We start from the raw sequence: 12,252 nt of genomic DNA, 5'->3' as shown, positions 1-12,252 counted from the left end.
AAGGGTGCCCAGACAACTCAGTGGGAAAAATAGTTTTTTTCATAAATTATGTTGGGGCAACTGAGATCCACATGCAAGCAAATAAAGGTGGACTCCTACCTCACACCATGCCCCAAAATTAACTCAAAATGGATCACAGTCCTAAATTAAAAGCCAAAATTATAAAATTCTTCCCCCAAAACACAGAAGTAAATCTTTATGACTTTGGAGTAGGCAGTGGTTTCTCAGATATGAAATCAAAAGAAAAAAGCAGACTTCATCAAAATTAAAAACTTTTATGCTACAAACTATATCATCAAGAAAATAAAAAAGACCATGCAAAAAATGTGAGAAAACATTTGCAAATCTTATATCTGATAAGGTACCTGTATCTAGAATATATAAAGAACACTTAGAAATCAAGAATTAAAAGACAGACAATTCAATTTTGAAATGGGAAAGGATTTGAACAGATATTCCTCCAAAGAGAGTATAAAATGGTAAGAATATAAAAATATTCTTAATATCATTAGTGATTAAAGAAATAAAACCAAAACCATAATGAGATACTACTCCAGACTTAATAGGATGGCTATTAACATAATCAAAAAGAGAGATAACAAGGATTGGTGAGGAAATGGAAAAACCAGAATCCTCATACACTGCTAGTGAGAATGTAAAATAGTGCAGCTGCTTCGGGCAGAGTCTGGGAGCAAGTCAAAATGTTAAACACAGAGTTGCCATATGACCCAACACTTCTATTTCTAGGTAATCTGCCCAAGAGAAATGAAAAGATATATCTTTACAAAAAAACTGGACACAAATGTTTACAGCAGCATTATTCATAATAGACCCAAACTATAAACAATTCAAATGCCTATCAACTCATAAATGGATAAACAAAATGTAGTAAATCTATACACTGGAATGTTACCCAGCAATTTTTACATGTATACACACATACATACACACACACACAGACGCATGTTATGACATGGATGAATCTTATGACATGGATGAAAACATTAAGTAAAAAGTCAATCACAAAAGACAACACTGACTAGTGGTCTGGGAGTGAAGGAATGGAGAACTGCTGATTAGTATGGGGTTTCTTTCTGGGGTAATGAAGATACTGTAAAACTGGTGATGTCTGTGCAACTCTGTGACTATGCTGAAAAAAAAAACAATACACTGTACACTTTAGGTAAATTTTATGGCATGTGAATTTTATCTTAATAAAGATACACAAACACACAAACACATACACTTAACTGTTTGCAAATCAGGAGTATATTAATGTTTTGGGGTTTTTTTCCAGAAAAAATGAACAAACTTTTAGGCCAACCCCATACAGTGCAGAATTTAGAATGATTCTGATCCATCTTAGAGACAAATAGCAAAAAAGAAAAAAAAGAGAAAAATCCTCACAACTCAGTCCCATACAAAATGGGGTGTGACTGCATGAACACCAGAATCTGAGGCAGTTTAAGCAGCAGCTGCAAGGATACAACATATAAAATGAATGGAAGTTACTTTTCTTTAAACAACAGACCACAGAGGACTAGTTTAAGTGTCAAGGTAGTTTTAATGATTTTAATCTATTTCACACCAGTGATACCCATAAGGAATTAGTTTACTTAAATGTATCTTAGGGAACTGATTTTCAGTGTAGGTTCTAGACTAGAAGCAACAACAGTATCTAGGATCTGGCTAAAAATGCAAATTTTCAATAACCCCATCCTAGACTTTTTGAATGAGAAAATCTGGGAGTCCAGCAATCTGTGCTATTATTGAGATCCAGGTGACGATGGATGGAAGCTGGAGTGGGAAAACACCCCTCACAGGCAGACATACTTGAGAATAATGTCATAAGCAATGACCTAGCATTCTTTTTTAATAGGATATAAGTACATTGACAACCACTGTGCTTTGACCACCAACTGGATGATTTCGTAAATGATTTTTTTTCTTCTGTTTAAAAGACTCATTTCAAGGATAAACACAATCTGAAGTCAAGTTCAATTATATACTAACTATGAATTAAGAAAAGGGGTCTTATCTATTCAGAGTTTCAAATAAGGTGAATCTGTTTTCTGTATCCTTCAATGCAATAATGGTAGGTCAAAAAGAGGAAAATGTTCAAAATAAAATGAAAAACAAGTAAGAATTCCTCTGAATCATTTGCTTTCCTGATACATTATATTACATTCAATACTTTAAAATGAATGTACTGATTGAAAAGTCCTGGATTTGTTCCCTTGATCTAAGATACTTCCAATTCATAGCTCCAAAACTTGAAGATGAGAGCAAAAAGGCTAAGGGAGCACATAGGCACACTAACTGGGATTCTCCTGATGTTCGCCAATGCCCATACGTGGCTGTCAGTGGTGTCCAGGCGTCCCAGGAATGCTCTCCACAGGCCTTCCCACCCTTTCTGGTCCTGAGTCTTAACTGTGTGCCCTCTGGGCCACAATCACCTGCATGAAGGTTTTGGCTGTTAGTTGGCCCAAGTCCAGTCATGCTAGGGCAGCTGAGCTTTGCCTATTAGGTTCACACTGTGCTCCTGGGGCACTGCCCAAGTCACCTTTCTGAACACCTTGTTTACACATTTTTAGAGGTCTGGTGTCTATTTCTATGTTTAATAGGGAACTACCTGTGTTCAGAGAAACTTACAGTAATTCATAATATCAGACCTGGACTTCTTAAGAAAACACAGGGAAGAGCATGATAATCAAGTGCCATTTATAACTAAAAGGTCTGCCACACACCTACACTTCTATGGAAAACTGGTAGCCATTCTTGCTACCATTTAAAAAGTGAACGTGTTAGTTGCTCAGTCGTGTCTCTTTGTGACCCCATGGGATATAGCCAGAGCCCGTGGAATTCTCCAGGCAAGAAGACTGGAGTGGGTAGCCGTTCCCTTCTCCCGGGGATCTTCCCAACCCAGGGATTGAACCTGGGTTTCCTCATTGCAGGGAGATCCTTAACCGTCTGAGCTACCAGGGAAGATTCCTATTTAAATTTACCTCCAAATTCTTTAAGGCACTGAATGTGTGTAACCCTTTTTGACCTATATGTAAAAACAACACCAAAACACAGTCCTCATGCTTCAGGGTCCTTCCACCACAGGGGTTATTTATGGTAATGCTCTCTCTCTCTCTCAGATGTTTCTTCCTCCTGTTTCTAACACTGACTGAATTTGGTGACAGAAATAGGCAATGCTCTTTTATTTAACTTGGAAGAATTTTAAGGTTTAATTCTCAATAAAAAAATATTCTTAGAACATTTCTTAGGTTTTTGCCTAACTCAATTTTGTAAGGCTAAGATACAAGGGATATGTAAGTATTCTACAAGGTTTAAAAACTGAGTCCAGCTATCTTTTGCTGAATATTCCACAAACTACACCACACATGTAAATATCAGCAGAGACTGGAAGTTCGCCTTTCACTGCAGGTTAAGCACATGCTTGAAAGACAAACACTGTTAGTAAAGCCATGTGCAGTGGGGTTAAGAGAACCCGTGAAACCACCGTTACTGACACTTCTGCGCACAGACAGCATGCTTGGGCAGCAGAGAGGGCCCTGATACCTTTAGTTCTTTAAGCCCCTGCATGTATCTCCCTTCTACATCCTGAATCTGGTCCTTAAGGTCATAGATATCCTGCAGGACATAGGAATGAACCATTGCATAAAACCACACGCGCAAAGTCTCAAAGGATTCATGAAAATGTGAATTACTTCTGAATAGACCAGACCAAAAGAAGAGAAGTCACAGTTCACAAACGTGACTGCCACTCCAAACATCGCAGGTGACGGTGGGGCTGGGGAAGGCCCTAGAGTAACCAATTCAACAGAGTAAACATTTTCTTGGCATTGACTCCTGTTGAAGCAATATTAGTAAACGGGGGCAGGACTGTGTATGGACAAAAGCTATAGCTTGTAACAGTTTTTAAAACACAATTTTGAAATTTGTATAAAGCATTTAAATAATTTTGGTATAACACTTCACCGAGAACTAGTAAAATATGTAGCAAATTAATTAGAAGCTGAAAATTTTACTGAGTTATGCAGAAATATTTAAAAAAATGTAAAACTAGGTATGAACAAAGGTGTCTTCCAATGACTTGGTTACTGCCCACAATTCATTTGGGAGAAAGAGAAGTAAAGGGAGGGAAATTAAACACAAACCTTTTTAAATACAATGTCAAATGAGACAATCTATCCTGAGGACATCATTTAAATGATGAGAAAAGTCTTTACTCCAAAAGTTACCATAATCCTTATAAAAAAAGTAAAGCAGGTCAAATTTTAAATGGAAAATATTGTCTCCCTTGTACCCAACCTTGCTACATATGATCTATTCTGGATGGTTGATTCAGGTTGGAAATAACAGCTACAGGCCCTTGAACGTAACTCTACAACTACAGGCAGGAACAATGGCCCACTGCACAGAGTTACATTATATCAACATTTCCCCTGCCTCTTCACTCCCTCCCCAGTGGGCTTGTCTTTACTTCCTGGTTCCCTCAACAGACATTTATCAAGTGCTTATGCTGCGCTGTGCTTAGTCGCTCAGTTGGGTCTGACTCTTTGTGACTCCATGGACTGTAGCCCGCCCAGCTCCTCTGTCCATGGGGATTTCCCAGGCAAGAATACTGGAGTGGGTTGCCATTTCCTTCTCCAGGGGAACTTCCCAACCCAGGGATCGAACCCGGGTCTCCTGCACTGCAGGCGGATTCCTTATTGTCTGAGCCACAGAGAGTGCCTACGAGGAGCCAGATACTGGGACATACAAGCTCATTTCCTTCCAAGAGGCTGTAAATGGCGAGCATAAGCTGAGTCCGAAGCTGGAAGGCCCCATCCTCCTGTCTTTTGCTGGACTAGAAAACAGCACTTAAAGGCAAGAACTGAGCTTATTTACTTTGCACCCCCCAATGCTTCTGCCTGGTACTAAGAGCTCAACAACACTGGCCCCTTCAGAGTCGGAGCCAGCATGACCTGGGCCGCCTCCTGCACAGCCACTGCCGCTGCAGCAATCCTCCCGAGCCTCTGCTAATCCTCAGCCCGCTGTACAAGCTGCCCGTATCACACACCAGACTCCTGCTCCTGACCCAACTCCAATCTGATTCGGTCACTAACAGTCCCTCCCTCCTCCTCTACTGTGTCGGGGGAAGGGGCGCCCAACTCCCCCCAATCTTATCTGGACATTCCTCTCACCCACTCAGGCACTTTCTGTTATTCCTCTCGTTTCTTAACTTCAGTCTCTCTCTACTGGCTCAATCCAACCAATGAAAATAATAACTAAGGCTGCCTTTAAAAGAAAGCAAAAACCCTCTCTTAACACTGTCTATTGACCAATCAACTTCCAGCCTCCAACACTCTTCAGAGGAAGCTGCCTGCATTTCCTCCCATTACAGTTTTGACTTGCTCATCTCCTCCCCACTGTTCAACCACAGAGGAACAGTTCTTGCCTCCAAGGTTTCTTCCAGCCTGTGGTCAACCTTTAGGAATGCAAATCAGAAAGCACCGCTTCCCTGCTTCATATCCCACTGTGGTCAGGGTGAACCTGAATTCCTTCCAGTCGGCCACACAGTGTTCTGGGGTGTGGCCCATCATTACCTCTCTAGCCTCCTCTCTCACCCATTACGAATCCTCACTTTCCATCCTATCCTCTGGCAACTCTGCCACCCAGGTAACCTTCCGGTTCTCCGAATTTATCAGAGAACACCTTCACACTTCGGCTTCTTTGCCTGGTTATTCTTTACTGTTCCTTAACTCCTTGTCTCCTCAAAAGCCTTTCAGTATCTCTTCCAGTTTAGACGATGCTTCTCTGAATTCCCTTCACAGCCTTACTCTTGCTACTATGATAGCCACCACACCACCTGGGTTTACTGGTTTATATCCACTTGTCTTCCATGTGAAACAGTGAATTCCTCAGGTTTCCAAAGTATGTTTTACTGCCTGAACCTATGGGGCTCGATAAACACTGAATGAATGAATAAATGCAGTTTTTATTACTACCCTTGCCCCATTCCTCACAAACAGCATGCTCAGCAAATAGACATTCATAGACATCTTGAAAGGGTTATTAATGAGACTGGAGGCTCAACTAACGGGTTAAATGAGCTTTCATTACTCAGGTATTTCTGTCATTCCAAATATTATCATACTTGTCTTATCACGAAACTCTGAGAGATAACTGTATTCAAGGGCTCAAAAGACTAATAATCCCCAAAGTCTGGTTCCCTGTACATCCACATATTTTCCATCTAAAATGTGGCCAATTATTTGAAAGGATGACTTTTATATACATTAGAAAGTTTTTCTGGCATTTGTAAACTAGAAGAGCTCATTCCAAATACCATCAAATGTTCAGGAAAGAGAACAGAAAAGAATTAACTAATCTCCTTCCTTTCAGACCCTAGTCACATTCTTGAACTGTATTAACAATTTTTTTTTAAAAGAACTCATACTTCTTTCCTTCCTACTAAGTCACATTAAATGTTAAATGGTTCTAGTATACTACAAAGAAGCCAAAAATAAAAAATATTTATAAAAAGCAAACCAAAATGGTGTTTTACCCGCAATTCACTTAATGAGGTGTCTGGGTCTATTAAGCTGCTGGTATCCCCGCTTCCTCGCCTGGATGAGTTTCCACTTAGAGGGGTCGTCGCTGAGGCGGAATTTCGAGATGAAGGCTAGAGAAAAAGATAGATGACACTTTTAAGTCTTAGTTCTTTAAAAATAAATTTGCTGTGGAAACTAAAAGTGGGGCAGGGTGATAGGAAGAGCTCTAACACAGTGTGGATAAGAAGTCACCGAATGTAGTCCACAAGCAATTTAGACTGGCCTTGGTGGGGAGAAGGGGACAGGGGTTACCCAGAGATGCGACCAGACCTACTCAGCACAACTGCGTTTGCTCACTCTTTTGGAATCTAGGATTCATAATCACTAAGAAGGAAATAGTTCATGTGAAGAGTTGTCTGTTTTCTAAGTTTATCTTTACTGTACTGTAAACAGCGCTGGGGTGAGGACATCAGCTGGATTTTGAACAGTTTCAGAATGCTCTGTTGGTATGCTAATTATTAGGTTCCTGAAGCTGCTTCTTCAGAAACTTTTCTTTTCCCAACACTTTGTTGATAAAAGCTGGAGACACTGTCTGCAGCTGAGAGCAGCAGCATTTTCCCCTCAGCTGTGGATGATGCTCCTGAATTAATAAACGGCAGAGATTTGGGCAGACAATTCAGCAGACAACTAGCCACATGCGGTGACTGAGCACTTGGAATGTGACTGGTCCAAACTGAGAATTCTTTCTCAGGTGTGAAATACACACCGGGTTTTGAACTCTTGATGTGGAAAAAAGAACGTAAAATATCTCACTGATAAGTTTTCATGTTGATTATGCTTAAAATATTTTGGACACTGGGGTTAAATAAAATATATCATTTGAATTAACTGTATCTGTTTCCTTTTACTATTTTAGTGTGGCTGCTAGAAAATTCACATGTGGCTTACATTTGTGGCTTGCACTACATTTCTACTGGACAGAACTGGCATATCATTCGGAGCATAGTGAAAAATTAATCCAGATAATTTCCTAGGATGACTTTCTAAAAATGTTTCTAGAAGAAAGTTAGAGACTTTTTTTTTTTTTTAAACACAAAGCAACTCCTTAAAAGGAATTATTTCACTTCAAAGAAATAATTTCTCTATTCAGGAAAAAAGAAAGAAAACCTTCAGAGTCTGTCACCACTATTCCTAAAGACACTTCCCCATTTCCAGTGTGTAATGGTTTCTTCTCAGGGTGAAATTCTAGAGGACTGAAAATCAAAAGAGCAGCCACAAGTTTAAGAGGTGACATGCAAGGAAATAAAATGCAGTGTCTCCTCTTTTCCCAGGGCTTCACATGATTCAACTGCAGAGGAATCTGGGGGTCAAGGACAGGAAGTAGATGAAGAAAGGAAGAGTAACTCCATGAGTTAAACTGTTGTAAAATCAAGAATAGTAGTAAGCTGGTGACCTCAACAACTTAATTTCCTTAGGAATTTACATACTCACCCTTGTGTAATTTTCAGCATACTGTTTATCAGATTTTTCATCCAACTAGAAAAGAACAGAGATAAAAATCAGAAAAGATGTTGAGCCTTTCGATTTTTTTAAGGCGGAAGAAAAAAAGAAGTGACACCATTTGGGTTCTCCAAGTTCAACTGATACTTGGATCCTTAAAAGTAAACATACTAAAACTGAAATAAAAGTTGGGACACAGAAGACAAGATGTTAACTTCAATTCTTATTCAAGGAAGACAGAGTAAGCAAGCTATCCTTATGAAAAAGGTTAGAACTTTTGCATAGATTTTTCTTTTCATGGTATTTGAAACAATTAAAGAAAACTACACATAAATGTAAACTCTAGCATTGCAAAAGTCACACACACACACAAATACTCATACATGTCAGAAGAAAAAGTCTGATAAAAGCAAAAGCCAAAAAACTTTATTACATTATTAGTACACAAGACACATAGATAAGGCTAGCACACTCAGCCAAAACAGTTCAGACTGGACTACAGCATGTTAAATGTATCCTCAAAAAAATTTCTCCACAGTCTGAGGATTTGCTTGTATGCTTTTTGTGTTTGCTTTTTAACAAACATGCACAAGTATCTAAAAAAAGAAAAAAATCAAACAGCACAAAGGGCATGTGCTACCCTCAAGGGCAATCTACTCCCAAGGCTTTACAAAATTCTAACAGTGGTGTCCCAAATACATCCCATATGTTCTCTTTTCCCTCACCATGTTTCAGAGATTAGAGAAAGTATTTTTCTTCATGGTATTTCTCACTCCCTGACCCCATGATACTTATTAATCTACTATATCTGATCTCTCTGATGTAAACTTCATGTCTGTACGTTCTTTTCTGTATTCCTAATACCAAGAATAGCACCTGGCATACAGAAGGACTAAAAACTTGTCAGAGGAATGAATAAATGAACTACACTTCTTCTGCACCTACAGACTGACCTCATTTAACAGCTGAGTAGTACCCTACTGTCTGGAGATAGCATAACTAGTCATCCTCTCTCTCACAGACAGGCCTTAGGGTCATTTCAGTTAGTGTTTCAAGAAGAGAAGTACCTTAAAGGTCTCGCCTAAAAACTCTGACTTTATAGCTGAGCAAAGAGATATTTTAGATCTTGCTGAAGGATGAACAACTAAATGCCAGAGCTGGATCCAGATCTCGGTTTTGTCAATTTTTCCCTATTATTTACTTGTATAGACTGTCCCGATTACCACTAGGGAGAAAAAAAATCACAGAGAAAGTTAACTAAGTGAAAATATACCCAGACCCCCAACTTCTAGACCAATAATCCTTCCAGCCCAATCTAGAGAAGAGATTTGAAAACTGCCCTCAGTTAATTATTAAAACACAAAACATCATTATTTCTGGCTCAGTTCAGATCACTTCACTCTAACTTCCTCATACTTGAAAGTTTTCTTTTTTAAAAAATTACATTTATCATGTTCATTTCCTGTCTCAGTAAACACCTTTTTCTGTAAGTACTAAATCAGAACATAAATCCTGTCTTAGCCTTTGAATTATTTTTGCTGCTTCTTACTACAATACCCTTAAAAAAGAATGGACATGACTTCATTTTGACTTCTTAAAACCACATATGAAAGGTCTTAAAACAAACAAGCAATAACAATAGTTTTTCATGTTGGCAAATACTGCCATAAGAAGGAATTACCTTCCTCATGTCTATACTAGTAAAAATTTATTGCTTAATATTTAACGTGTTACTCCTCAGAACAAAAGAAATACTACATCTAAATAGACGGCCTCATTCTCCTTAGAGTACCTTCCAACTCTCTTCTCCTAATGAGTTAAAGAGATAAACAGGCAGCATTCAGAAACAATCTTCCAGGTCCATCTGAAATTCTATCCCTTAATTCGCTCTCAAACAAATGACCCCCAACCCATCCATTTTTTCACAGGCAGACACCTGAGAGAAATCTTACAATTCAGAGGGGGCATCCGTGACCTAGTCGACCACAGGGTTGAGTCTCCTGCTGTCACTATCCTCTGACAGAACTGCCGCAACCCAGGCTGGTCACGCGCCAAACTTCAGGACTGCGGAGGCAGCGAAAGCGCTGAGAGCAGCCCCACCGCAGCCCAGTTAATTTTGGCTGCAGGGACCTGGCCAGAGACTCCCAACTTCTCCTCATGCCACGTTATGCGCAGCCTTCCATTTAGACAAAAGCTAGCTGAATCCTGGTGTTCTAAATGCCCCAGGAGGTCTACTTAGCTGCACTGCAACAAGAAGCTAGTGTTCAAAATGACAACCCAAAGACTCCACCAGATCCTGGAAAGGGTCTTAAATGGAATAAAATGGAGTCATATTTAATATGCTAAGGTATAAACGAAGGAAACGCTGCTGGTAAAAGGGTACAAACTTTAAGCTGTAAGACAAAGTCTGAGGATCTAATGTAAAACATGGTGAGTATAGCTGATTTTTCAAAAATTGTTGTTTATGAATAACATGGAAAAAATGAATATGTAGTAATATGAAAAGTCAGAAAACAAAGGCTCTATGTATAGTATTATATGGTCAGAATTTTCTAAAACAAGCAAATTAAACTGAGAAAGAAAAGAATACTGAAAATAAATCATTAGTAAAGACCTCAGAACTTGCTTATGAATACTGACGACAGCTTACTACTCTCAAAAACTTTCAAGTACATTCCTAAATAATTAAATATGTATTTTTCCAATCAAGAAAAGGGTTTCCTTGATACTTGGAAACGGAAAGCTAGCTAACAGGCTTGTAATATTTTACATTCGTGTTAATCTGCAAAGAAGAGCACATGATGGCAAAGTTCACTGTTGCTTTCAAGAATTTCAAATTATCAACCAGTAAACAAAGTGTCAACTGTCATCTTTTCTATATTTTGGTGATAAATGCCTTTACCTTATCTATGTCTGGGAAATCTGAAAATGCTTTTAACATCATAGAACACAGATTGTTTCTCTTTAAGTCTAAACTCCATGATTATCTGTGGAAATTAGCACATTAAAAATATTTCTTAGAATACATATCTTGTCAAATCTTTGAAACCCTCTGTTTTAAAGAAAGGTATTTCTTATTCTCAGATGAAGAGGCCCATTGGCCTTGTCTCAGCATATGACTACTGTGACCGATAATTTTGTCCTACTAAAATGGTAAAACATAACAGAATCTTTTTGAATGGAAACAGAATTTTAACTGTGAATACATTTTAATACAGTGATTTGAAAGGGTTGTTTAGAAATAGAAAGAATTGTTTAGAAATAAAGATGCACTTTGTTCTAAATTATATTTCTTTTTTAAAAGGACACTGGAGATTTGATGTAACTGAGCTATGCACATCTGATATGGAGAGCCACTTTCAGCAAGCAGCAACCCTTCTGTCACCCATATCATAAATCTAATATAATGTGTGATCAAGAGATAAGAGTATTAAGGCATTTGAACAAACTTTTTTTTTTTAAGGTATAAAATTATAATCCAGTGAAGTATTTATAGTATAGTTTGCTTATGCTTCCCTGGTAGCTTAGCTGGTAAAGAATCCGCCTGCAATGCGGGAGACCTGGGTTCGATCCCTGGGTTGGGAAGATCCCCTGGAGAAGGGAAAGGCTACCTACTCCAGTATTCTGGCCTGGAGAATTCCATGGACTTTCACTTTTCTTTGCTTAAAGCAGTCACTGGAGTCTAATCCTTTGTTAACTTCTAATTTATATGTATATACTGACTTGATAATGTTATTTAAAAATTCTATTTGGACAAAACCCTAAAAAACAGAAGATCCAAGCCTCCAGCTACAAGGATGCTTTTTTCAGGAGCAGTGGTAACTACTGGTTTGCCCTTTGTTCCTCACATTTTCTGAGCAATATTAAACTGGCTTAGGTCTTCCTGTCCCTCTCCCAGCACCTCAGTAAATCTTTTTAAAATTGTATTTAGTATAAAATGTAGTCCATAGGCATTAATGAGGAATTTGTTCAAAATGTCACAGGATCATATTTAATAAGAAAATTCCTTTATAGATCATCGCTTCATGCCAAATTATGCTGTCCTAAAAATGCCCAGACTGAAAAAAATACATTTGCTTGCTGAATAAAAGTGAGTACTTCATCACTTAAAGAAAAAAAACCCAAGATATTTCACATAAAAATGCAGATTTCAGCTTATCCTTTTAAAAAGCATATGTGTGAGGGAGGGAGTGCGGGGTGGAGAGCT

At 38.6% G+C, this 12,252-nt stretch overlaps 1 protein-coding gene across 1 annotated transcript in view; it reads right to left on the bottom strand.

Moving 5' to 3' along the window:
- The window catches only part of LRRFIP2 (LRR binding FLII interacting protein 2), a 108,688-nt gene that overhangs the window by 27,948 nt on the left and 68,488 nt on the right, over positions 1 to 12,252 (bottom strand). The window contains exons 16-18 of the mRNA XM_068981625.1: positions 8,037 to 8,081; positions 6,560 to 6,676; positions 3,568 to 3,639 (exon numbers count right to left, since the gene is read on the bottom strand). Coding sequence (XP_068837726.1) covers positions 3,568 to 3,639; positions 6,560 to 6,676; positions 8,037 to 8,081 — 234 coding nt within the window. The remainder of the gene's footprint in view (positions 1 to 3,567; positions 3,640 to 6,559; positions 6,677 to 8,036; positions 8,082 to 12,252) is intronic.

The sequence above is a fragment of the Capricornis sumatraensis genome, chromosome 10 (assembly GCF_032405125.1).
Source record: "Capricornis sumatraensis isolate serow.1 chromosome 10, serow.2, whole genome shotgun sequence".
Taxonomy (NCBI): Eukaryota; Metazoa; Chordata; class Mammalia; order Artiodactyla; family Bovidae; genus Capricornis; species Capricornis sumatraensis.
The sequence above is the reverse complement of the archived record's forward strand: the minus strand, read 5'-3'. Positions and strand labels throughout refer to the sequence as shown.